Genomic DNA, 24,306 nt, shown 5'->3' with positions numbered 1-24,306 from the left:
TCGGTCTGTTTCCTGGACAGCAATGGTGTCCACGCACTGCACCCAGACCCCGCTCCCGTCGAGGTCTAAATCGTCGAAAGACGACGCGCCGAGAGCGCCTTTACGAACCACTTTCTCTTTCTGCAGCATCCCTGCCGGCTTTCGACAGCCAGGCGTTTACGATCATACCCTGAGATAGCAAGCATCATGACTACGAATTCCACTCTCATCTCCATACTATGCAGCCCGTCCCTCTGTGCGTTTCGATACTAATCTGAGAGTCAAGTGCTGCCACGTATGCTTGTCGTCAATTCAAGGCGCATATGAGATGGAGGCTCCAATCCCGTATCTGCACATTGAGATTACCAAGCTACGGCGTCTTATCTCTCCGCAGCATGCACCAACTGATATCAGACGGGGATCCCAACAGGGAACCTGTAGGTTGCCCGGATGGTCCCGAGAGCGGACAGGATCGCCCCTGCGAGCCATCGATTCATACGTCTGCCTGCAGCCACGTTGCCGACGTCAATCCAGACCTGCCTCCGCGGGGTTGAGCCACAGCGGACCGTTCTCGTGAACCGGCAGGGGTGGTTAGCCAATACGCTTGTGAGGCTAGATGGGTGCTAATTTTGACGTCAATCTGATAAATGTATACAATCAGGATTTAGAACGACATGCTACAGGTGCGTTTCTCATGAATCAAGGACTAGCACTACACCTCAGAATTACAATAGATGTGGGTCTTCAAGAATCCTCGTCTGTTTCAACGCGCGCCTGCTTCCCCGCAGCCCGTCTCCGCACCCCACCTCCGGGTGGACTGAGCCAGGGTCGTCGCCTCTGGGGTGATGCACCGACGTCGCTGTCCCCACTATCGCTTCCTGGCAGAGGTTCAGCCACATGAACTCTCATCGCACTAACAAGGCATGGCTTACTAGGCAAAGCGAACATCGTAGGCCGACCGTCACTGTGACCAAAACCCTTCATGCGAGGCGGCCTCCTCGGATCAGGACTTACATCACTCTCGTCAAGCTCGAAGCGAGGATGACTTCTCTTATGACGTCCCTTGCCGAAACTGCGATGCCGCGGACCACTCGGCTCACTATCGGATTCAACAGGGCCTCCTTGAGGGTCAAACCTCGCCCGCCCTCTCGCAAGCATCGACGCCTTGTGCTCACCCTTGCGCGCCGCCCGGCCAAATAGAGTCCCCGTGCTGCCCGCTCCCGCGTCCCCGTCGCCGCGCACGAAGAACCCGTCGTCCCCGCGCGGCATCCGCATTCCAGGCTGCGGCGGCATGCGCGGGCCCCGTCGGGGACGCGTGGTCAGCGAGTCGAACATGCCTTGCGCTGGCATCGTGGTGCGCATTCCGCCTGTGTTGTACGGCGATCGGCGCGTGTCCAGCATGTGCATGCGCTCCAGCGTGTCCGGGTCCAGGGCGCCCATGTGTCCAGGGAACGACGGTGGTGGATAGCGAGGCCCTTGCGTCCGCATCATCTCGTTCATCCTGGCCTCCAGCCTCTTCATCTTCTCGCTCGTCCGCAATTTCTTCCCGTGCCTGCGGTCCCGCTTCCGCGGCTGCGAGGACGCGTCGCTGCTGCACCCCGAGCTCGCACTCGCACTCGCACTCGCACCCGCGCCCCCGCTCGTCCGGCACGCAGCGTGGTCGCCGCAGTCCTTCCCGATGTCGTCGGCCAGTACATACCGCGTGTTCAGCTTCGCCCGCACCGGCACCTGCGCACCGCCGATGTTGGCAACGCCCTTGTACCATTTCGTCCCGCGCTCGCCCTTGCGGCACCGGCAGTTCGTCGTGCAGATGCACGTGTCGATGCCCTCGCCCCAGCCGCCGTGCCTCTCCGTCCCGGACGCCGCGGGCGCGGTCTTTGAGCGCGTCCGCGCACCGTCGCCGCGGGCGTGCTGCTGCAGCGCTGCGTCGAGCGCGGCCTGTATGGCGTGCGGAACGCGCCGCGGCGTGTCTGGCCGCGCCTCGGACGCGGACCTGCTCAGCGGCGCCGCTGCGTACGGGAACCCGCCCACAGACTCCCGCGACACGTAGCCCGGCGGCGCCCCCGTGTTGTCTCCCCCGCTTCGCCGCTCTTCCCCGCCCCGTGCCTGCCCGCCTCTCATCCCCACCCGCGCGCGCCGCCGCTGCCCCTCCATCTCGCCGAGCTGCGTGCTCTCGCTCTCGTCGGCGTATTCGTAGACACGCAGATCGGGTGTTTCGCGGCCGTGGCGGAGCGGGCGTGTATCGCGTCCCGTGTTGACGCGGGAGAACACTTTCGCGCCTCCACCGCCGCGAAAGAGGCCTGCGTTTGTTCTTGGGTTGTAGTGCTCGGGGTATTGGTGCTCGCCGCGGTGGTGCGAGTGCGAGCGTGAGCGTGAGCGTGAGTGTGAGTATGGGAACGGGCCCGGCGGCATGGCGTAGAGGTTTGTGCCGTAGGGGATCATGACTTCGTTGCCCGGGGCGTGGATGGAGACGAGGGGGGGCGGGGTGGAGGGCGTGTTGCCCATTTTGGGAGGTGGGTGGATGTGGTTCTTGGAGATGGTGTGAGGACGGATATGCTGTTGGGAACGCGGATACTGTGCTGTGCTGAGATGGTAGGATGCTGAGGTAGGTTGAGATGGTAAGACTGTGTTGAGACCGTGTGTCGAAAACGCTGGAGAAGGTAAGACGAAGTGCTTTGCTGTGGCGTGCTATGCCGAAGACGCTGAAGTTGCTCTGTTTGAGGCGCTGCGTTAGGGACACTGTGGATGCTGTGCTGAAGACGCTGTGCTGAAGGTGCTGTGCCGAAGCTCCTGTAGACGCTGGAAGCAGTAAGATACTATGCCGTGCTGTGTCGTCCTGCAAAGATACCGTCGAAGCATCCCAAACACACCATCCGCGCGGTCTTGTACTTACAATCCCACCTCACTGCGTCGCAGCAGACGCCCGACAGACGGCGGGAACCTCGTAGGCGAACGACCCAAGCCGTTACGAACAACCGTCGCAACAAAGCAGTCTGGTAAACAGCACAGTAAACAGTCGTCACCCCAAAACCAAACGAAACCCGCGCGTCTGTCAGACTCGCGAACAGTGCGGAGTGACAAGAAGAGCACAGGAGAAGTCAAGACCCACACCCACGCAATGAACACGCCGTTCCCAACAGCAAATCCAAATCCCATAACACCGACACTGGCTCTAAATCGGAGTCAGCAAACTGCAGGCTCCAGCACCAGCACACTCCGCATTCAGCAGCCAATGCAGATGAGACCTCACATCGCACCACGTTGTTTGCTTGCGCACAGTGACACGATAAGCGTGTGGTGTTCGCTCTATCACGTCCTGTGGTGGTGGGGCTGGTTGTGCGCCGTTGTACAATGGGTGCTTGTTCGTGCGCCGTGCGGTGTGCTCCACACTCTACGCTCCATACTCCACGCTTCACGCTCCACGCTCTACACTTTACGGTAGAGCTGCCACACAGCGACTCGGAGTTCTGGCTTGCTTCTAGTGTGGCGCTGGGAACTTTGTGACTAAACAACGCATAGTTGTATTTACATGACTCCTGAGATACACCTTACAACTGCATACCTATCAACCTCTCTTCAATATCGGCTGCGCGTGTTACACCCTCTGTGGGTCGGTGACTTTGACCACCTACACCACTGCCGCACTCAGGACACCTCGCAAGCTCCATTGGCATACCGCACTCACCTACAGTGAATGGGTGTCCGTTGGCACAACGATACCAGTGTCCCGTACCACGAAATTCTTTTGCCATTGCTCTCACCACCATACCCATCTCACTACTCGCCAGGGATTCACACAACATCCTTCGCACCTCAGCAGCTTCGTCAATGAAGATGCTCATGGGATTTTGAAGCATGTTGACTCGCTGATCGGTACGCTCGAAGGGCATGAAGTGTCGCCTGGTCGTAATATTCTCTGCATATTGCGCGCAGATGCTTTCCACAAGGTCTAGACGCGTCTTGGCACCTTCTCTCAGGATGTGCAACCTTTGACGCAGCTCTGGGTCATCTACCTCTCCTATGGCTTCCGTGATGCCGCACTCCATCGCAGCGAACTTAGCCCAATGGATCTTAGCCTCGACTGCTTGACATATACTTTTGCTTTCCGTAGCTTCGGCAATCACTTCGTCACATAGGATGCGATTTTCCAGGAAGTCGACATGCAAGCTTCCCCGATTACCAGCATGAGTCTTTTCATGGACACTGATAACGTCGCCCAACAATATAAGGTAACTGCGATTAAGCAAGTTGGATGCCTGTAGGTGATCTCGCAGCTGGAGCTCACTGCTGGGGAACTCAAACTTGGCGGTTGATGTTGGCACAGCCCGGCGTCGTGCTACCTCAACCAGATTATGCACTACTTGGTAGGGTTGCTCGTCTTTGCTAACCTTTTGCGCAAACTGGGCGATCTCGGTAATAAGTGCGTAAAATCTTTCGTAGCGCTTCGTCGTCTTCAACTTCTTGATGGACATTATCTGTGAGTCAACCGACCCTGCCAGTACGATGGTCTGATTTGCCTTGTGCGGAAAGTCGGCGGATCCCATCAATTCGCCTTCAAGGTTTGCCAACTGAGTGACTAATTCTTGATGCCTCCGGTTCGACCAAGTGGTGAGCTTTTTAGCACTTTCGTCGAGCATAGCTCTTCTAACAATGCGGCCGTATCGGGCGAGGTTGCGTAGGGAACCACGGCATTCTGGACATGGCTTACTGTCTTTGTTGGAGAACGGTTCGGCGGACGACTTCAACCCAGTATACCTGTCAGTAAGTGGGTCGACTTGGTAATGGTCTTGCATGCCCATGGTCCCGTCCAGTGAGTCGATCGTGAAGATATGACCGCATGAGGTAAAGATACATGGGTCTACATCAAGATCGATATCCTCATATTGAGTGAACATTAGAAGGTCAGCCCACATGGCCTTGACTTCGTCGCTAGCATGGTGCTGGCAGTACTTTGCATCTGGACACGTCTCACCACAGACCGAAGGACACCGACAGCCGCAGGAAAGGTTTTGATCGCATCGCTCAGAGCATGGGATCCAGGTACACGGAGCTGCGCAAGGCATTATGCAAGGCTGATTGTGTGGGCAATTCGTTCCTGAACTACATTGCTCCTCCATGCACGGCATGCAAGATTCGGAGCAGAGCTTGCCGCATCGAGAATGAGTACATCGGGTTTCACACTCCGTAAGACATGGCGGGCAATGATCGCCTTCGTGGCAGGTGGATTTGCATCGGTGACAGCACGTGCTGTATGCCCGATCGCATTTCTGCAAGCAAGGGCCGTGGCCTCTCGTGTCGTTCTTCTTTTCGTTCTCGTTACACTGCTGACAGATTCTGCTGCAGAAATGCCCACAATCTAACATGTCGCCGCAAGTAGCGATACACTTGAACGTATCATCTTCGACATTGACGTGGCAAGGTACAGTGATCTCATGGTTACAACCAGGAACCACTCGCTTCATGGGCTCCCTGCAGACCACAATGGATGTATCCTGATGTTCGAAGCACGCTAAACTTGTTCTTATGTGGCCACACTCAAGCTGGATCTCGATGTTTTCAATGAGGAACATGCAGCGTGGATCGCACTGAGCCCCGCATGGCTTTGCGCAAAGGTGTTCGCATCCATCTTTGAGCTTCATGCAAGGCTTCATGCAATACACTGCTCGGTGGAGCATGTCGGAATGACATTTCGCAATACACGCGTGACCGCACTGGAGTTGTTTGTCGCAGAGAACATCACATCCCGCTTCCGGCGACAAACGTACAAAGTCGGCGGGGGTCTTTACGAACATTGGCGCATCTTGGTGCCGCGGACAGCATAGCTCCAAGGCGTCCCCTACATTGTCATCTCGGCGTAATATCTCCAACACATCGTGCCACATGGGAACACTTTTGGTTGTGTTCGTGTTACCGAAGATGTACATGCCATGCTGTGCTCGAGAGAGTAGAACGTTGATTCTGTTTGGTGTCTTGAGAAAGCCAGGATTATTCTTGAGATTGCTGCGCACAAGTGACACGATAACAACCTTGGCTTCTTCACCTTGGAAGTTGTCAACTGTGGCGAGGCGGATCGCTTGGCTGAGTGTTCCTTTAATAACCGTCGTTTGATCCGGATCCGACTCCAACTGCAAGGTGGAATCATCGTCATCGCCAGTCGCATCTTTGGCTAGTTCATCGACATCTCTATCGTTGAGGAGAACGCTATGTATGCTACTGAGCCTTTTCCGTAGCTTCCGCAACTGGCCGAGGTAAGGCGTAAGAACGGCAATATCAGTTGGTATATAAACACCTTGTTGAGTAAGGTGCTTTACCAAGGCCATGACCATTTCCACTTCGAAAGAATTAGTTCGGGAAGTCATATCCCCCTCTGACTTGTCGTCCTCTAGCTCTTCGTGATGCGTCCAGAAGAGCCGACGACGCATACCGACTACCTCTGGATAGGAGGAGACTGATGGATCATCCTTCAGACTAGGATATTGCGTTTCCCGCACGAGCTGCGAGATTGACGGATGCATACGCCTCTGAACCTCTAATGTGGATAGAGGCAGAGGATTCGCAAAGATGTCCTGAGGTTTGACAAGGCGCTCGAATAATGATATATCGAGCCCATACTGACCGCCGCTGCGGCTCTCCGACGACAGGTCAAAATTCTGCACTTGGGGGCGAAGTTGTTGATGGTCTCCTATGAGCATGCAATGCTCCACAGACGGTAAAAGGGCTGTCAACATATGTGCTTCGAGGACTTCGCCCGCCTCCTCACAGATCAGGACCTTCGCATTGACGCCGCAAAGAAGTTCCAGGTTGCGGGCTAAACCACTGGTCGTGACACCAACGATGTTTGCTTGTTGTAACACTCGCAGGTTCAGCTCCGTATTGACATCATTAAGTCGCTTCTTGGTTTCGTCGTAAGACGTCAGAGCATGATCAAGCTTCTCATTAAGCTCATACTTCATCTCGGCGATCCAGGAATTGAAAACGACCCATCGCTCGACCATGGACATATGATGTACATTCACGTCACTGAGATCGGCGAGGTCGCGTGGGCGCCACGAGATAGTGATGTTGGTCCTGAGCCAGTTATCCAGTATGGTGTCTTTGCTTCTTTGAACTATTGTATAGCCGTCGTCATCGACACTGCTGAAAAGCTGTGCGTGATATGTGGGGTGGTGCTGATAGACGTGATTTTCTACAGCTGGCTGCGTGCAAATCAAAGTGAACGATTCCAGTAATCCATCGATCTCTGCAGTCTCTTCTCGTACCTTTCTGGTCAGCTCCCAGCGTGCGTTCTTTTCTGTCTTTGTAAGCTCAAGTTTCGTGGCCAATACTCGGAGGTTCACATCCTTTACCCTCTCGGATTTGGACTGCCCTCCGATCCGAACAATATTCTTTACACCATCATCAATGGAACGCTCTAGAATGGCGTCCAAAGCGTGATTGGTCTGAGTGCATACGAGAATGGGGCCTATCTTTGTTGCAGCCTTGTTGGCAAGGCTTACTCGGATTAACTGAACTCCCGTGTACGATTTGCCGGTCCCGGGTGGTCCTTGAACGATTGCGAATGACCGTGCCAAGCAGGAGATTACTGCCACCGCTTGACCAAGATCCAAGGTGGAACACTCGGCAAGTCGATCCGCTGCTTGTGCTATGTTCTGGCCTGGTATAAATGACAAAGGTGTATTATGTTGGGTAATGCTTGAGAGGTCAAACTGAAATCCAGGCTTCGTCGCATATGTTGGCTGTGCGATGTCGCTCTCTCGTTCGCCACCATCAGGTGATGGTGTAGGTGCCAAGATGTGTGAAAATGGCATATCCAGAGTTTGACTCATGCGCTGCATCGCCTTCAGAGTGGGCTCAAATGCAGGCAACAGAACACCAGGAAATTCTACAAGTGATCGCTGCACAGACGCCGTATCTGCAATCTCTTGTGAGAGCAGACTGTGAAGGACGAAGTGATCCATGGGCTTGGCGATCAGGTAAGCATGATCAGGGTCGGAAAACAGGTTGAATTCAAGCTGTAGTCTGGTGGGCTTTTGTCCTTGCAGAGCAACGACGAAGAAAATTGCAGAGCCCTCGGAGCCAAGAAGGCAAATGAGTGCATCTGGACCGAGTCTCCTGGAACTGTTCCACCACTCTTTGCGATGGGCTACAGTTTGCTGCCGTTTGGCTTGGATCTGCGGAAAGCGTATTACAATCTGGGCGCCATGATACTCGTCGAATTCAGCCGTGATGATATCCACGTTATGGTAGACATGGGTGCGTGCACTCTGACGATTGGACCCGGTATTGTGGGCTTGACGATCGGGATTTTGGAGCCTCTCAAGCTCAATTTTGGCTGCCTCTCGAATCTGGCCAACAGTGTCTTCTCGTAAAAGACGGAAATGTCGATCGACTAGACCGTGAATGCCGCCAAAGTGCCATTCACTTGGGTTGGCGACAGGGAGATATTCATTACGAGGACTTTGTATTTCTTGCAAAGTCGGCAGAATTGAAATGTCTGAAATGTGCACATGGTCGTTATCGTGCCTGGGACCTTGCTCTGAATGCACACCCGGCATGTCGCGAGCAAGTTGGAACTCCGCGCGCGCACCAACAAGCCTTCGAGTGTCATGTCGGTTTGGAATATCATGGCCAACGCTGAGACGGTTATGTAGCCTGTCCAGATTCTTCCTTGCATTCCTCATTTGGTAAACCAAACCTTCTGGGAGTGCGTTCAGTAGGGCAGCGAAGGCTCCGGCAATAGCTATGAAGCCGGTCTCGGTCTGGGCAGCAGTGTTGACGTCAACTAGAATCGAAAGAGCAGCCAAAATAGTGTCAACAGCTTCCATGATATCTCCGCCATCTTCACTGCCACCTTCATAGCCTTGATCACTGGTACGTATGGCCGCGGAGTTTGAGAGATGCGTAGCCAGCACAGTGAAGAGTGAGATTGCGCGTTCGCTAGTTCCATCGCCAGCATAGAGGACGTTGTAGACGGTGACGACTCTTGCCCGCAGTAAGACAGAACCAAGTACTTTGGTGTGTGTGAAGGTCTTGAAGAATGGTAGGAGCTGCTTATCAATGACCCTAGAAAGTTGCGATGTAGTGAGTATCTCAAATGGTTGGTTAAGAAGCTCATCGATTCGCAGGAGCCCCCCTTCGCCGCTGAGCAATGTGACGACTTCTTGTAAAGTTTCGACGCCACTTTCAACAAGATCAAACGCCTGCTGGAAGAAGTCACCAAGGCGGTGTCCTAGGGGCATGGCGCCAGTGACTTGCCTGGGGATCTTCCATCGAAAGTCTTTCAAGCGCAAATCTGCGCTGGGTATCGCACTGCGGTCTGTCACTGTCACGTCGTTGGCATATGTGACGTCTTGAGACTCGACTCGCTCGTGCGAAAAGTTGCAATTATTGCCTCTGTTACAATTCCCTTTGAGAAAGTAAAGACAAGGCAAGCGTCTGATGTTAGGATCGGTGACATGCGCAAAACTGCAGCTGGCATCTCTTCTGCAATTACCTCGCTGAAAGAATTTACAAGGTCTGAATGATCTTAGTCTAATAGGTCCAGCGTTGGGGTGAGGTTGAACTGACCTCTTCATGGGCGCCATGGCAACGGACAAATCTTGGTGCGGGTCTGTAACGGCGTCGAGTGAATGCAAGCGTTCTGGACAGAATTTGGTAGCTATAGAATGGAAAATTGGAGACTAAACGCAAACTTAAACCAAGCCGCGGATGATTGCGTCACAAAGCATATCATTTGAGGGACTATCCCAGGGACCAGCGATCCGCGGATGCCACTGGAATGTGGTGAAGCACAGCATCGCGAGCTGGAGTCCAGGCAAATCTATTACAAGCACTTCCAAGTGATTCGTCGCGTGTTAGCCAATCAATGGATCATAGCTATGGCAAGTAGGACTGTCGTTGTACGTTGTACGTTGCACAACCTCACAGATCTACCCATGGTATCCAATTACACACGGTTGAATCTCGTTTCATGCACCAGTTCTCGCATTGCATAATGCGAGGCTGCTGATCGGCTTCATAGCAACTTGTACCAATGATTGTACAGATTGTTGATAGCTACTCAGGAAATTGTTGAGTAGAGATATTTTGCTTCGAGTTCTTGTCCGCAACAAATGTTCGAAATATGATTCTCGTCGCTGCTTGTGGTGGTTTTGAATGTAGATTTAACATAGATGACCTTTAGCTCTAGGTAGTCACTCGGCGTTAGGCGCATTGGCTTGGCATTACCGGACACTGGTGTCCAGTTACAAAGGAACTTGTATCTGGATTTTCCCGGCCGCCCTCTGCACCTTCATCCCATACAGCACGTTCGTGGAGAACCGCTCGAAAAGCGACGACCCTTTGTAGGCGTTGAACGGGCCCCACGTCGCCTGTCTGAACGCGTACTGTGCTTCTTCTCTCTGCAGGCGCGACTCCAAAGCAGTGACTCTATCGGCGATGCCAAAAAGTCGCATTCGCTTGGCCATTCTGCCAGCCCCCGCTATGTACCTCGCGGCGACCTGACCGCCGTTGCCGTTATTCGCCATCGCTACATAGAGCAGCGTGAGGCCGGCCAGGTTTGGTGCGGAGTCGTCGCACTCAGCGCGCCAGAGCATGCGGGCCTCTTTCTCGATTCCAGACTCTTATCAGCAGCTGTTGGATCGGTTTTGCAGCAGGCTTGCGATGCGAACGCAAACAAGCTGTTGACAAGGAACGCCGAGCAGTGGTCATCTCTCAGGTTAATGAGATCGTTCAGGAAAGCTTCGGCGTCGAACAAGCGCAGCATGGACACACTTGCCCAGTAGCCTATGGACAAGTGCCTTACGAGGGCCTCGAAACACGTAGAAGATGATGCAGGTATTCCAGTTCGTTTTGGCCCTTGCCAGCCATCATCGGCAGTGGGTTCTGCAGAGGGCTCATGGGCTCAGAGCTCAGCGATGCTTCCCTCACCTTTCAAGTAACCCCCCTCGGCGCTTTTGATCGCAAGGTCAGTCTTCTGCAATGGAACATTCTGCGTGTCTCTGCAACAGTGGCAACCTCTATTGGATGCATCTCTTAGTACGGCACAAAGCACTCCTGTAGTACCGTGCAGGTTAGTACAAGTACCTATGCTAAGGGAGAAGTTTGCAGAGCCTAAGGTACAAATATTAAAGTACTTATTAGCTATTATTAGGTAAGGGCTAGAGTAGTTATCTTTAGCTATTTAATTGTTGTTACACTCCTAGCTATTACCTCTTTAAATAGTATAGGGAATAGCAAGACCTTAATATGTAGCTGTTAGGTTTAATAAGCATGTAGATAAGGGGTCCCGTGGGAACATGTTTGAGTTAATAAAGCGTGAGATGTAGAGATTTCCTATGACATGAGTATACTGCGCTGGTAGTGCTCCACTTCCCTCTTGCATCTCGAAATTTACATCATGATGTTTGAGTGTGTCCTGTTGCCTCTCTTGGTCTATTGTTTCATTCGTGAATAAATTCAGACAGTTCCTTACATCCGATCGCACTCAACTCAATTTCGTCTGCCTCTTGATTCTTGTTCGACCAAGTGGTGAGCTTTTTGGCACTTTCGTCGAGCATAGCTGTTCTAACAATGCGGCTGCATTAGGCGAGGTTACGTAGGGAACTACAGCATTCTAGACATGGAAGCAACGAGTTTTTACGGTAGAGTATACTATATTGAAGAAGAACTATATCTAGATACCAACAATCTTAAGTGAATCTTCCCACAACCGAGTGGCCTGCTGGACATCAAAAGCCCAAGGAGCATAACCCTTTGAGGTCAACTTGTCCTCGCCTTCAACGTGAGGACCTGCGACCTGGCAGTCAACAAGGTACTTGCCAGCCTGTGCCTCCAGGTTTCCAACCGCAGCCAACACCGTGGTTGCGGCGCCCTGCTCGACACTCTTCATGGTAGGGAATATGTGATCCATGCCCTTCCAGGAATCTGCAGGCATGTGCTGTGCCAGCCCGGTGGCGATGATGCCGGGGTGGAGGCTCGTTGCGTGTAGGTGTTGCGAGCCAAATCGGCGCTCAACTTCGTTGGCAAAGTAGAGGTTGGCGGTCTTAGACTGACCGTATGAGACATTGGGCTCGTACGGGGTTTTCTGGAAGTTGTAGTTGTCGGAGTCGTTGATGCCGTTGAAAAGGTGGGCCGTAGAGGATAAGCTTATAACGCGAGAGGGTAGCTCAGCTGAAGCATTTGCTAGGAGAGCAGGCCTAAGCAGCTCGAATAATAAGAAGTGAGAGAGATGGTTCGTTCCAAATTGAAGTTCGTGGCCGTCAGCAGTAAAGCTAAGTGTAGGGATTCCCATAATGCCAGCGTTGTTGACAAGGAGGTGGATTTTTGATGTCTTTGAGAGAATAGTCTCAGCCGCAGAGCGAATAGAAACAAAGGAGTTCTGGTCCATCTTAACAATCTCCATAGTATCGGGATTGAAGAAACTTGAGAGTGCAGTTTGAGCTTTAGAAACATCCCTGGCGGTAAGGAAGAGCTTAGCGCCTGTGGTGGCTAAGGCTTTAGCCGTCTCAACACCAATACCAGATGATGTTCCAGTGATGACTATATATTGACCGACAAGCTTGCCTTCAGCTCCCTCGTCCTTGATAATCTGGAGAGCTGTAGGGCGGGCGTCACCAGGACCCTGGGGCTTAGCGTGCGCTTCAGAGTAGCGAGACATGGTCGTGTTGGCTAATGAAGAACGAAGATACTATGACTTTCGACTTGAGGCTCAGAAATTGTGAAGAGGAATGTTGTTTGTTGGAATGGTTGTATCTGCAATGCTTTGGACGCAAGTGGTTCTTATATAGGTTGCTTGCTACGGAGTTACAGCTGAAGAATCCGGAGGCTAAACGAACCCTATTCGTCTGGATTATTCAGACACGTCTCGGCAGCTTATCCATCATTGCTGTGTTGAGATGTGTGTTGTGTGAGTGGCCTATCATGCCCCGTGCGCGCTAGGCTGCGGGTGGCATGAGACTCACTAAACCCAAAACGACAAAAATGTCATCACGCTAGTTATTTAACTCGACAGCAGAATAGCGGTCCGAGACAACGCTGATCAATATGCTTCGTGTGAAAACTACGAAAACGCAAACAACGCATGGCTCTTCGCTTATCGCCGGTAGGTACAGGTACGTTGACTAATGGACCGAAATTGTTGCTGCGTCTTGGGACTCAGCCGGCTGTCGCTGCCTCTGGGGCACTTGAGCACGTGCATGTTATGCGGCGGGCGCGGCCACACTGGAGATTAGGAAATTCATACTACGCACGAAGCAACATCATCATACGCTTTGATGCGCAATCTGTGCTCGATGGTGGGGAGGTGAGCTGAATATGTCAGCCGCAAGTACATAAACTTCGGAGTTCCTGAATGTAGTTCAGAACTACAACTTCAACTCCAACCATCGATGAAAGTCTGCGCGATGCGTCCAAACTTTGCATTTGCAGCACTCTACTTGCTGAACGGACATGTCTCTTTAGCAGCACCGTCTGCCAAGGCCCAGAATCTGACTGTTGATCTGGGCTACGAGGTCTATCGTGGTGCTTACGACTCGACTGCACAACTCGATATCTGGAGAGGGTATGTCAAACAAGGCTGCAATGGCTACATCGATGATGAGATGTGCTAGAATACTTACCACTGCCCTATAGTATTCGCTACGCAGCACCCCCAATTGGCGACCTCCGTTGGCGAGCACCGGCTGCCCCGATTGCTTCTGAGAATGGCGTCGTTGACGCGATCGAGTTTGCACCTGGATGTCCTCAAGCTGCCCCTGTGCCTTTTCCAGCCATCCCAGGGATATCCGGTAGTGAAGACTGCTTGTTTCTTAACGTATACGCACCAAGATCTAAGAAGAAAACTAAGCTTCCGGTGCTCGTTTGGATCCACGGTGGTGGATATGGCTTTGGAAATGGGCAGCAGGACATGCGCGAAATCATTAAAGCGAATGACAACAAGTTTGTCGCAGTCTCTATTCAGTACAGAGTAAGTTTATTCCATTGCATTGACGCCGAACTTAAGAACTGACTGTACTAGAGCTTGGGGCTTTCGGATTCCTCTCGTCAGCTGAAGTGGAGCAGAACGGTGCTCTTAACACTGGTATTCTAGATATGGCTTTTGCCCTGCAGTGGGTTCAGAATCACATTGATCAGTTCGGGGGCGATAAGTCACAAGTCACTGTTTCTGGTCAAAGCGCTGGTGCTGGTGGTGTGATGCAGCTTGCTATCGCAAAGAACGGCACTTTGAAAACTTCTTTGTTTAAGAATGTAGGTTTTCCATTCCATTCGACTAAGATCCTTGATCAGACCGGCACCAAGATCGTTACTAATACTTCACCAGATTGTGGTTGCCTCGCCTTTTCTCCCACCACAGTACAAGTTTGATGGCTCGATACCGACGAGACAGTATAAGAGCTTTGCATCTTATGCTGGATGCGCGAACGCAACTGATGTTCTCTCATGTCTGCGCAGCAAGGATACCCTCACATTGCAAAATGCAAACTCAAACACAAATGCTGCCAATTTCTATGGTAATTGGGCATTTGCTCCTGTGGTAGAGCCGAATACTGGTTATGTTACTACTCATCCAAGCAATGCTCTAACAGCAAAACGCGTCAACGGCGAGCACATCCTGGTTGGTAACAACGCCAACGAGGGGCCGCTCTTAGTTCCCACGATCAACAGTACTGAAGCTTTTCACACTTGGCTAGAGGGCAACTTCCCTTTGCTTACTTTGGCTGAATTGGACGCCATTCTCGCAGCGTATCCGGCTTCAGAACTGCCGATCAAGATTAACGATGCGTTCGCAACCTCGGGCTTTGGTCCAGTGACAGCTCTTGATGTCAGCTCATTCGCAACTGGCATGCAACAGCGCGCAAACAATATCTTTGCAGAAGCAACCTTTGTGTGTCCGTCCTACTGGCTTAATGACGCCTTCACGACACAGAAACGCAAGTCATTCCATTACCAGTACTCGGTAGTTGGTGCCTTGCATGGAAGCGACGTGAGCGCATATTTCGGCCCTGCGACACCAAGTCAGCCACCTCCCTTTACCGATGCTCTCAGACAGATCTGGGGAGGCTTTGTCACGGTAGCAGACCCAACTACTGCAAAGGGTCTGAAAGACCTGAAATGGCCCGTATGGAAGCAAGACGGACGAAGCCAGATGATCAACCTGAACACAACGGGAGGTGTGCCCTACTCTGCTCTGCAATTAACAGGCATGAATCTTACAGAGTACATGGAACCTGGACTACGAAATCGTTTCAGCCTTGTGAATGCGCTACAGTGGGAAGGGGACCGGGGCGCAAGATGTGAGCTTTGGAGAAACATCACTAGCAGAGTACTTGTCTAGTACAGGAAAAGTTATTGTTAACCTTTTAGATTCTTCCTATTCTACTTTCTCATATAGATATTGAAATATAGGTCTTTAATTAAACTAAATAATCTACGTGTCTCTGCAACAGTGGCGACCTCTATTGCATGGCATCCCTTGGTGCGGCACGAAGCACTCCCGTGGCATCGTACTAGGCAACATAAGTACCTGTGATAAGGTAGAGTTTGCCATGCTTGAGGTACGAACATTGAGGTACTTGTTGGCGCTTGTCAGGTATAGGCTGGAGCAGTTGTTTCTAACTATTTAATTGTTTTCACACTCTCGGCTGTCACCCCTTTGAATGGCGTAGTGAATAACGAGACGTTGATGTGTAGCTGTTAGGTTTGATGAGCACGTAGACGAGGGGACCCATGGGAACATGTGTGAGTTGATGAAGCCTGAGATGTAACCGCTACAGTACTCATTCGAACAACTACTACCAAAGGGTCGCGCGAAGACACAACGTCGACCCATTATAAAACCACCTGCGGGTATCACACACCACAACCATCCATGCAATCTACCCCTTCAGCGCCTCCTTCACATTCCCCTCGATCCCCTTCAGCGCCTCCTGCACGGCAGGCGCATAATGCCGCCTCAGCAACTCGCCCTCCCACACCGTCGCCGCAAACGCATTGCTCCCCTCGAACTCCGCCTTGAGCGGGTCAAACACGCCGTCGCCCCGGCGCTCCTCCGTGTTCCACAGCGGCGCAACCTTCTTGCCGTGCGCGCGCGCGACCCGGTTTAGCAGCCCCAGCATCGCAATGCAGCTCTTCTCGGGCAGCTGCAGGGATATCGACATGAGTTGCTTGGTGAAGGCGGCGACGCGGATCGGGGGCACGCCGCGCAGGGCGGTGGCGGGCAGCAGCACGGAGGAGAGCGAGCGGATGAGCAGGACGATGGTGGTCTGGACGTTGATCTTGTTGGGGCTGGGGGCGTGGGGGTTTTCGCGCGCGCCCGGGTCCGGGAGGTGGAGCGACTTGGCGCTGAGTTCGATGTCGGCGTTGACGCTGACCGGGTGCAGCGTGCGGTACAGATGGGTGATGAAGAAGGTGAGGTCGAGTTTGAGGGTGGAGGCTTGTTTGAGGACGTCCTGGCCCTCGAGGAGCGCGAAGGCGGTGATGACGCATAGGAGCGATTCGCGGGAGAGGTTGCGCTCGGGGGCTTCGTCGTCGTCTGAGTCGGACTCGGCGTCTTCGTCTTCGGAGACCTCGGCGGCGGCGGAGATTTCGGCGGTCGCGATGATGTCGCGCAGGGCTTCGAGGATGTCGCCGAAGAAGTCCTGGTTGATGAGATGTGCGTAGCGTGCCAGGCCTTCAAGGACGGCGCCCATGAGCTTCGGCGAGCGGGCTTTGAGGATGCGGAAGTAGCAGACGAAGACCAGCTTGAGGGTCTCGGCCTGCATCCTGTCGCGCTCTTCGTGTGATACAGCCGCGTCGGCCTCCTTGAACTCCTTTGCGATCGCCTTCTTCTCCTTCAGGTCCTTGCGCAGGCGTTTCGTCCTGAACTCGCGCTTCTGCTTGATCTTCTTGACAGTATCCTCTTCGTCCTTGTCGACGGAGTTGTAGGAAGCTTTCCTGTGGAAATCGGAGAGAAGGCGGAGATGGAGGAATGTGTTCAGTGCACTCTCGTCGAAGTTGTAGTGCTTCGCCTTCATCATCTTGGTCAGCAGAGTGACGCCCTCGAGGGAGACGTTGCCGTCTTCGTCTTCGGCGAACAGCTTCTCCACTGCCTCCCTGCACCGTACAAAGTCTGCATCGACGCGTCGCGTGCTCAACTTGCCGACCATAATCTTCAGCAGGTCGTTGCGGAAGTTGAAGTGAGGCACCGCTGTGAGCAGGTTGCACGCGCAGCTGACAGCGACGGTGGCCAGGCTTGCTTTCTGCTCGTCGCTGGATCCACTGAGCTTGCAGAGCGCAGCCAGCTGCTTGACATATGTCTCGTAGCCGGAGACGAGCTTCTGCTCGAAGTGGCGCAGCTTCTTGACCTCCCTCGACACCTTCTCGCCCATGGCCTCTTCGGCGATAGGTCGGATCCGGTAGCCGGGAATCAGATCCTTGAAGATTGTGACCGATGTCGCCAGCGCCAGTTTCTTGACCGTGTTGTTCTCGGACTCGGCAATGGCGGCCAGTGTCTTCAGCGCGCCAATGTGCTCCTCGGGATCCTCGTTGACCAGGCTCGCAATGCGGGCCAGCTCCTCCTTTGCCTCGAGAATCTGTTGTCGCGCGGGGATCTTGGGCGCCTTCTTTTCCTCCTCCGCTTCTTCCTCGTCGCCCTCACTACCAGAGCCCAGGAAGCTGTCCGACACTTCCTCGTCCTTGACCTCGACCGGAGCGGCGGGCAGCGCGACCCATCCCTCAGTAGTCCGGACGGGCAGCTTGTCCTGGCCCTTCTTCTTCTTCTTGTCGAGGCGGCGCGGGCGGTTCTCGTAGTCCTGCTCCAGATCCCACTTGGCCGCGCTCTTCAAAAACGACTGCTGGTGGCCTGGCGCCGGCGCATCGTCCTCGGGCGGCGAAAGTCTCCTTCTCTTCGGGGCAGAGGGGCGCGACATGATATTGTATGGCGGGGTGTGAGCGGAGCAGAGGGTGCAGCACGTCCCGGCTGGTGTGCACACTTTTTGTTTCACCGCCCGCGATTCTGCCGGGAATTTTCCAGCACCGCGCTCGCGACCCCGGCTGCAGCAGCCCTCACTCACCAACAACCCTCACATCCACCACTATGCGGCCCCTCACCGAACCCGAGACGAAGGTGCTCTTCGAGAAGCTCGCCACCTACTGCGGCAAGGGCATCTCCAACCTCATCGCCGACCCCGCCGGCGGCAACGACCGCAACGTCTTCCGCGTGCAGGTATGAACACCGCATGTCATTCTCCGGCGCCCACTAACCTTCCTCAGGGCTCGCGGTGCTACTACGTGCGCGAATCGCTGGCCAACCTCGCGACCTCGGTGGCGCGCGACAACCTGCTCAGCCTGGGCGTGTGTCTCGGAAAATTCACAAAGACGGGCAAGTTCCGCCTGCACGTCACGGCGCTGAGCATCATTGCGCCGCACGCGCGGTACAAGGTGTGGGTCAAGGCGAACGGCGAGATGCCGTACCTGTACGGCGGCAATGTGCTGAAGGCGCACGTCGGCCGGTGGAGCGAGGACTGCCCGGAGCACCAGGGCGTCGTGGTGCTGAGCATGAACGACACGCCGCTGGGCTTTGGCGTGTCGGCGCGGAGCACCGCCGAGGCGCGCAAGCTTGACCCCACGGGCATTGTGACCTTCAGGCAGGCGGATATCGGGGAGTACCTGCGCGAGGAGGATACTCTGTTCACCACATGAGCGTGGGACGGGGCGAAAAGTGGTTTCAATCAATCGGCGTTCTGGATGGGCGAGGGATCAGGCACTTCCGTATTTGAGCCTGGGCGGCCGACAGTGTGCCGGAGCGACAACACTCCGACGTCGCGCAAGCATGGGTTACCATACAGCAAACAGTCATCTACCAGAGGAAGACACGCTAGGAGACATGCCAGGAGAATGAGAAGCAGATACCCAGCAATAGACTCAATCCATCTTCTACGGACCCTGCTTGCACCCCGCCAGGTACTGGTGTTCGACATACTCTTCCAGAGACTCAAACCTTGTCACGCACTCACAGCAGATATGCTGCAGGCATTTATGACATCTGATGTGGGTGCGTGCCTCGGGGTTGATCACGTTTGCCTTGCAGACGGGACATTTCATTACGACGTTCATTGACTTTCCACAGTCAGCAGTGGCTCGTGAATGCAGTTTCAATCCACGTTACCTTTTCCAACTTGCAATCCCATCCTACGTGAGGCGCCTTCCCACAGTGTTTGTATGTGCACGTCTGTGTGAAGCACAACACGCACGTGTACAACGCAGCAGTTTCTGTAACAAGGTACACTGACTGACATTTCTTTTCACGACATGACCGATAGGTTTCGGGGAGTGACAGCGTGTGCTGATCAACAGATAGTTCGAAGAGAGCTTGCAGCCTTTCCGCTGATACGAGTTTGCGAATATCCGACACCGCTATCCGTTCGCCACAGCTGGCTATTCCGCATCTCAGAGGGAAGTGCTTCCCTAAGGGGTCGGCGAGAACGTGCCACATCCGTTTGTCAAAGCAGGAAAAGCAGACGACATGCTCGCAGAAGGTGAGTATGACACCTCGAGCAACTTTCCCACACGCGTGACATCGAAAGTGTGCCTGTGCTCTGGAGATGGATGGATGTGGTGAGCTGAGCTCGTGCTGAAGAAGCTGTTCCGTTCGAGGAGGACATCTGACAATCAACGCAGTCGAAGCTTCATCGAGGACGAAGTTGCCACGGCCAAGAACCGCTTGTGCTGCCTTCCGGAGATCGTGTGCTTGTACAGCTGCCCAGGTGGAAGCACTGAGCGCAATCGTCCGCGCAGGCTGCATTGCGTCAAGCTTCGCAACAACGTCTGCAATTATGGGCGGATAACTTTCATTCAGTCTATCGTCGTCGGCGTATAGTAAAAGACGCTCTTGCATCAGATCAAAAACAAGAAGACTTGAATTGTCATCCTTGACGTGCTGTGGCAGTAGGTCCTCGACGTCCGGCGACAAGAAACCCACATGCCAGATTTCGTGCCTGACGAGGGACTTCTTTTCGGGATCGAGGCTGACTGTGGTTCCGGTGAAAATTTCCTTTGCGCGTTCTTTGACGAAGTTGATCATATTGATCCTGTCTCCGAACATGCGAAGGATGTGGCCGCTGGACGACGATTGCTCCCACACCTAGTAGAACCCGTCAATGAGACTGGGAAGTCGCTCCAGCCTCATATATATCAGATCCACGATCTGTGTCGATGCTTTGAAGCGCACATTGTAGACCAGTGTAGCGTCGATGCCGGCCATTTCATTGAGCAGCTGCACGGCCATATGAGCGTGCTCGGGCTCTTTGAAGTCCATCCAGAGCTCATTGTCTGGAAATGCGTATACCATCCTGCTTGCAATCGAGTGGAGGATGGATTCGATTACGGCGACTTTGGGTCCTGCGTGAACATCGCGCCAGACGATCCGCACGGTGTTCGCGTCGACCTTCATGAACACGTCAGGCCCAATTTCGACGTCTGTTCCTATGTCGAGCTGCAGAAGCGCTGCTCCGGCTCGAAAGTGAGCGACGCACCCCCTCACATGCCTGAGCATGGTGTGATCAGCCATTTGCTGCATGTAGGATGTTGGAAAATAATATGAACGAAAGTGCGGTTAGTGAATAAACGACGGCCAGTGGTGTCGTGAGAACTGAGATCCGGCTCAACTGGCTCGAAAGAAGGCGCCGCCATACAATCCGGCAGGAGCTACGTCTAGACATGTAGTAAGGGAAGGTCCTGCTTGCCGAACGAGTACTGCATGTGTTGTGTCACTGTATGGCGCTCTACCGTCGATGGGGTCAATCAATGCATCTACAGTGCATAGCGGCATCATAATAGACAATACTGAAGTGCTCAACGGTCGGAGCATAATGTGGTGCCTGTTGGGTGTGGTGAAGGGCAAGGGTCCACGGGGATGCGCCGCAACATGATTGGTTTCAGCTGGAGCCGCTTCCTGAACGTCCACGACCACCACTCATTCCTTGCACCCCACTTCGCACGCACCGCTCCAATGCGGGGTTATTAGACATCAGATGGACTTCGTTCGTGCAGTATCTCTCCTGCTCTGCTTTTGCTGACCCAGACTTGTAGTGGGTAAGGTTACTCGGCGGCTCTTCCCAGAAGAAACAGGCCGCTCCGAACAACCCGCAGCAACGTCTGGCACGCTTTCGACAGCGCTACAACCAAGTTCTGGTGCGCACAGCTATATGGACCATAAACTCGGAGCTGACTCCGCCTCTAGTCACAATGGCAGAAAACACAGAACCTCGCCAACGACCGCGAGGCGCTGAACAACATCCGCCGCGGCTTCCAGGCCCTGACCGCAATCCTCAACGATGAATCCCGGTCGCCAGCGCCTCACCTGTGCCTACAATTCGCGGCTGTTCAGCAGATATACACCGGCATTTCAAAGATCGCGGCAACGTCCTTCGATGAGGGTGTTGTGCGAGACGCTGTTGCTTTCTACAATGCGCTCATCGATAGCGAGGAGGAGGACTTCTTGGAGAACGACGTCTTTGCAGTATCCCTCATGAACTTTATAAACAGGACGGTAGGCTCCGGCGCCATGAACGTTGGAGAGGATATAGAAGCGGATATTGTCGAGCTGCTCTTCGGAATTGCGGCCAAGATCAGGTTACAGCCAGAGATATTGCCAGTGTGGTTCACCACCACCACCGACACGGCTAGCCGGGCTCAGGCGCAGGGCAGCGATTTTGCTGGTGTGACACAAAAGGAAGACTTTCCTTTGTGCTATCAGCTTATCGACCACGTTCACCATGAGGGACGCATCGGAGACTTCGCTCGCACCGGCTTGCTTTACGTGTTTGAGTCGGCTTCGAAGTCGATGACTCTCGAGCAGTGGATAGTCAATAGTGATTTGCCTACACTGATGGCTTCGGGGCTGGGTGCGCTATACAGTCAACTTAGCAGGTGTGTTCTTTTATACCCAACCGACTGTTGTGGTGATCTGACCAGTAACAGAAAGCTTTCGATCCTGCATCCACAAGACAACCTTCCACTCGTACTGTCCTTCTCCGACTACGTGGAAACAAAACCCAATAACGATACCGAGAACCTCCACACCGACGAGTTTCAGAGTCATATTGGCACGTTCTTGTCGTATCTCGCATTCTGGCAAGATGTGCTAGAACACTGTCGATCTGCAGACGTCAGGCATACACTAATTGATCACTTCCACGTCCTGTTTCTCCAGCAGCTCCTGTCAGTCGACACCACATCAGTATGTATAGCACAAGCTAACAGCGTACAGTTACCCATCTCTGTTGGAGTCTTCTGATGCCGATGGCGGTTCCTCTGTTGCCGTGCTCACATATCTGCGACGGATTCTTGACGCCCTCGACCACCCCGAGCTCGTTCATATGATCCTACAATACCTTCTTGCACTGCCAGATCGTGCAATAACGGGCAGGGCCCCCCGGTCATCTGCTGCAGTCAAGCGACGTCGAACTCTCGTGCTCATGACACAAAGTGAGAAAGAAGAAGAGCGGCTGAACCCATCCTTGTTCAACCTTGTCGATCTGATTCTGGGCAGCACTGACTCTCGGAACTCACAGACCGTCACATCAGCACTGAAGCTTACCACTGTCATTCTTGGCAAGAACCACAGTTATGGACTGGGATCTTTGATCAAAGTTATGAACGTACACTACAAGGAACCACATCGGACTGCCGGGGCTCTGAACATCGAGCTCGAGACCTATTTGAACCTTGCAATTGGCCTCGCTGGTGAGGATGGGGTCGACGAAGCCTACGAGATGCATTTGAGAGACACCCAAAGCCTGCTCGAAAGTCATCCCTGTTCTCTGAAGACCTTAGCTCTTCCTCCCACGCAAGGCTCTGGCTACTACGAGTCCGCTGAAAGCAGTGGCAGAGAAGTACATCAGCACTATCTGATTCCAGAGGATCCACTCTTCAAATCTCTGATTGAACTACTGTTAACCTTCCTTACGAACGACGTGGAGACCAATCTGGCATTGACGGAAGCGGTCATAAATCTTGGCACATGCTCTCAACTCCGTCTCGAGGGCTGGCTCTCGGTTGATCCTGCCGATTATCGCTTTGAGGATACTGTGCCAGAGACCATCGTCTTCTCAAATGATAGTCTCCGGGATGTATACATGGCGAGTCGCACACCGACTTGGAATCCATCAGCTACACCACAGCTGCTTGCGTGCATACAAAATGTTCATGCGCAGGTAGCAGCTCTCCGCGCCGATGTACCCGATTGGGATGAGCATGTCACGCATCGTAAGAATGCATTCCGTTTCCATGAGGAAATGCACGACGCGATGAAACAAGCGGTAATGCAGCCTAAAGCCGTCCAGCAACTTCCAGAGGCTCCGGTAGGATCGTGGACGCCACAGCTGCCAAAACATGTGTTGGACAACTCTGCAACACCGTCAAGAGCGCAGTCTCCAAGAGGCCGAAAAGACACGCTCTCGGAACACAAGAGTTCTCAAGCATCCTCTCCAGCGCCGTCGAAAGCTGCCAGCCTTGCGAGTCCGCCTCCAGGAACATCGTCACCTTTGCAAGGTGGGAAACGCCAGACCACACTGTTCTCAGACATCGACGCAAATCTCGCAGGTTTTAGACAGTCCGATTTACTTAGGAGGCGGATACGATTTCGCCGACCTGCTGGTTCGCAGGATGTCGAGGTCATGCTGTCGAAATATCAGCCCCCACCAAAGGAGCCTACTGACGATACTTCAGCCGGTGCAGAGACAAGCAAGGAGCAGGACGATATCCGCGAAGCTAGTCTTCTACATATCATCACGAACGTGGTTGTACTCCAGGAATTCGTGTTGGAGCTGGTGGCTCTGATGCAGGTCAGGGCGAGCTTGTTCAACGAGATCAAGTTTTCTTGAGTCGTTGCTTGTTGAAACTATGAGTTTTCGGATGCGAGTTAGACGGCATAGCGAATATACCCCTTTTGTGTTTGGCATCCTCAAGCGAGCATAATTCGAGTTTTCGCACACTTCTGTGCCGTGGAAATGTTCAACAAGGCTGTCAAAAAGCGCTCAAGGCCAGTCTGAGGCCTGCACCGTCGCTCCTGCGACGATGGTAGTTGGAAGTTCCACCAATGACAAGGGTGCTGTGCAACATCGTGATGGAGCCTCAGGAGATGATGTCCGGGAAAATGGGTCAAGAGCAGCCGACCTTCCTCGCTCCAGCCGGCCTATCTTCGTGCACGTGCCAGAGCGGGTCTACTCGGGACCTGTGTTTGCGGATGCTTTCCGGCACTCGCTTGAACGTCATCTTTCACATGGAAGCTACACCAGCGTTCCGTGATCATATGCATTCACGTGGACGTCCGACACCGCACCCGACCAA

At 53.5% G+C, this 24,306-nt stretch overlaps 10 protein-coding genes across 10 annotated transcripts; 4 read left to right on the top strand and 6 right to left on the bottom strand.

The window, feature by feature from the left end:
- Positions 1–663: 663 nt before the first annotated feature.
- On the bottom strand, positions 664–2,459 carry C7974DRAFT_396321 (uncharacterized protein). The gene has a single exon (XM_046142066.1). The coding sequence runs from the start codon at positions 2,419–2,421 to the stop codon at positions 724–726; it is 1,698 nt and encodes a 565-aa protein (XP_045996359.1). The 5' UTR covers positions 2,422–2,459; the 3' UTR covers positions 664–723.
- Positions 2,460–2,640: 181 nt separating this feature from the next.
- Positions 2,641–3,474, top strand: C7974DRAFT_203041 (uncharacterized protein). Its single transcript, XM_046136818.1, has one exon. It carries the CDS (start codon positions 2,798–2,800, stop codon positions 3,419–3,421), a length of 624 nt encoding a protein of 207 aa, XP_045996358.1. The 5' UTR covers positions 2,641–2,797; the 3' UTR covers positions 3,422–3,474.
- Positions 3,475–9,627, bottom strand: C7974DRAFT_455806 (uncharacterized protein). Its single transcript, XM_046145986.1, has 3 exons — positions 9,547–9,627; positions 7,491–9,495; positions 3,475–7,418 (listed from the first exon to the last, which is right to left on the bottom strand). The coding sequence occupies exons 1-3, from the start codon at positions 9,561–9,563 to the stop codon at positions 3,528–3,530; spliced, it is 5,913 nt and encodes a 1,970-aa protein (XP_045996357.1). The 5' UTR covers positions 9,564–9,627; the 3' UTR covers positions 3,475–3,527.
- Positions 9,628–10,223: 596 nt separating this feature from the next.
- C7974DRAFT_377071 (uncharacterized protein) lies at positions 10,224–10,574 on the bottom strand (the record flags this gene model as incomplete). Its single annotated transcript, XM_046140327.1, has 1 exon — positions 10,224–10,574. The coding sequence occupies one exon, from the start codon at positions 10,572–10,574 to the stop codon at positions 10,224–10,226; it is 351 nt and encodes a 116-aa protein (XP_045996356.1).
- Positions 10,575–11,609: 1,035 nt separating this feature from the next.
- On the bottom strand, positions 11,610–12,877 carry C7974DRAFT_396314 (retinol dehydrogenase). The gene has a single exon (XM_046142065.1). It carries the CDS (start codon positions 12,635–12,637, stop codon positions 11,654–11,656), a length of 984 nt encoding a protein of 327 aa, XP_045996355.1. The 5' UTR covers positions 12,638–12,877; the 3' UTR covers positions 11,610–11,653.
- Positions 12,878–13,014: 137 nt separating this feature from the next.
- Positions 13,015–15,313, top strand: C7974DRAFT_455790 (carboxylesterase type B; the record flags this gene model as incomplete). Its single annotated transcript, XM_046145985.1, has 4 exons — positions 13,015–13,540; positions 13,612–13,945; positions 13,999–14,226; positions 14,300–15,313. Exons 1-4 carry the CDS (start codon positions 13,368–13,370, stop codon positions 15,311–15,313), a joined length of 1,749 nt encoding a protein of 582 aa, XP_045996354.1. The 5' UTR covers positions 13,015–13,367.
- Positions 15,314–15,728: 415 nt separating this feature from the next.
- Positions 15,729–17,970, bottom strand: C7974DRAFT_202915 (nucleolar complex-associated protein-domain-containing protein). Its single transcript, XM_046136813.1, has one exon. It carries the CDS (start codon positions 17,883–17,885, stop codon positions 15,855–15,857), a length of 2,031 nt encoding a protein of 676 aa, XP_045996353.1. The 5' UTR covers positions 17,886–17,970; the 3' UTR covers positions 15,729–15,854.
- Positions 17,971–18,052: 82 nt separating this feature from the next.
- C7974DRAFT_414071 (uncharacterized protein) lies at positions 18,053–18,657 on the top strand (the record flags this gene model as incomplete). Its single annotated transcript, XM_046143776.1, has 2 exons — positions 18,053–18,181; positions 18,229–18,657. 2 exons carry the CDS (start codon positions 18,053–18,055, stop codon positions 18,655–18,657), a joined length of 558 nt encoding a protein of 185 aa, XP_045996352.1.
- A 117-nt stretch (positions 18,658–18,774) lies between these two features.
- Positions 18,775–20,338, bottom strand: C7974DRAFT_202969 (uncharacterized protein). The gene is made up of 2 exons (XM_046136816.1): positions 19,124–20,338; positions 18,775–19,074 (listed from the first exon to the last, which is right to left on the bottom strand). Exons 1-2 carry the CDS (start codon positions 20,057–20,059, stop codon positions 18,892–18,894), a joined length of 1,119 nt encoding a protein of 372 aa, XP_045996351.1. The 5' UTR covers positions 20,060–20,338; the 3' UTR covers positions 18,775–18,891.
- A 557-nt stretch (positions 20,339–20,895) lies between these two features.
- Positions 20,896–23,948, top strand: C7974DRAFT_202918 (Retinoic acid induced 16-like protein-domain-containing protein). The gene is made up of 5 exons (XM_046136814.1): positions 20,896–20,996; positions 21,046–21,147; positions 21,197–21,885; positions 21,937–22,176; positions 22,226–23,948. The coding sequence occupies exons 1-5, from the start codon at positions 20,988–20,990 to the stop codon at positions 23,838–23,840; spliced, it is 2,655 nt and encodes an 884-aa protein (XP_045996350.1). The 5' UTR covers positions 20,896–20,987; the 3' UTR covers positions 23,841–23,948.
- The last annotated feature ends 358 nt before the right edge of the window (positions 23,949–24,306 follow it).

Source organism: Boeremia exigua, assembly GCF_020726555.1.
Source record: "Boeremia exigua strain MPI-SDFR-AT-0100 chromosome Unknown C7974scaffold_7, whole genome shotgun sequence".
In the NCBI taxonomy this organism is placed as follows: Eukaryota; Fungi; Ascomycota; class Dothideomycetes; order Pleosporales; family Didymellaceae; genus Boeremia; species Boeremia exigua.
The sequence above is the reverse complement of the archived record's forward strand: the minus strand, read 5'-3'. Positions and strand labels throughout refer to the sequence as shown.

Bases quoted from the DNA above. Each gene is read 5' to 3' on its own strand.
- C7974DRAFT_202915 (XM_046136813.1), bottom strand. From the start codon at position 17,885: ATGTCGCGCCCCTCTGCCCCGAAGAGAAGGAGACTTTCGCCGCCCGAG.
- C7974DRAFT_396321 (XM_046142066.1), bottom strand. From the start codon at position 2,421: ATGATCCCCTACGGCACAAACCTCTACGCCATGCCGCCGGGCCCGTTC.
- C7974DRAFT_203041 (XM_046136818.1), top strand. From the start codon at position 2,798: ATGCCGTGCTGTGTCGTCCTGCAAAGATACCGTCGAAGCATCCCAAAC.
- C7974DRAFT_202969 (XM_046136816.1), bottom strand. From the start codon at position 20,059: ATGTTCGGAGACAGGATCAATATGATCAACTTCGTCAAAGAACGCGCA. The intron at 19,075-19,123 runs GTAACGTGGATT...GACTGTGGAAAG, and splicing joins GGGATTGCAAGTTGGAAAAG to TCAATGAACGTCGTAATGAA.
- C7974DRAFT_396314 (XM_046142065.1), bottom strand. From the start codon at position 12,637: ATGTCTCGCTACTCTGAAGCGCACGCTAAGCCCCAGGGTCCTGGTGAC.
- C7974DRAFT_202918 (XM_046136814.1), top strand. The intron at 21,148-21,196 runs GTGCGCACAGCT...CTCCGCCTCTAG, and splicing joins AGCGCTACAACCAAGTTCTG to TCACAATGGCAGAAAACACA. The intron at 21,886-21,936 runs GTGTGTTCTTTT...GACCAGTAACAG, and splicing joins CTATACAGTCAACTTAGCAG to AAAGCTTTCGATCCTGCATC.
- C7974DRAFT_455806 (XM_046145986.1), bottom strand. The intron at 7,419-7,490 runs GTTCAGTTAATC...GTATGCACTCAG, and splicing joins CCGGCAAATCGTACACGGGA to ACCAATCACGCTTTGGACGC.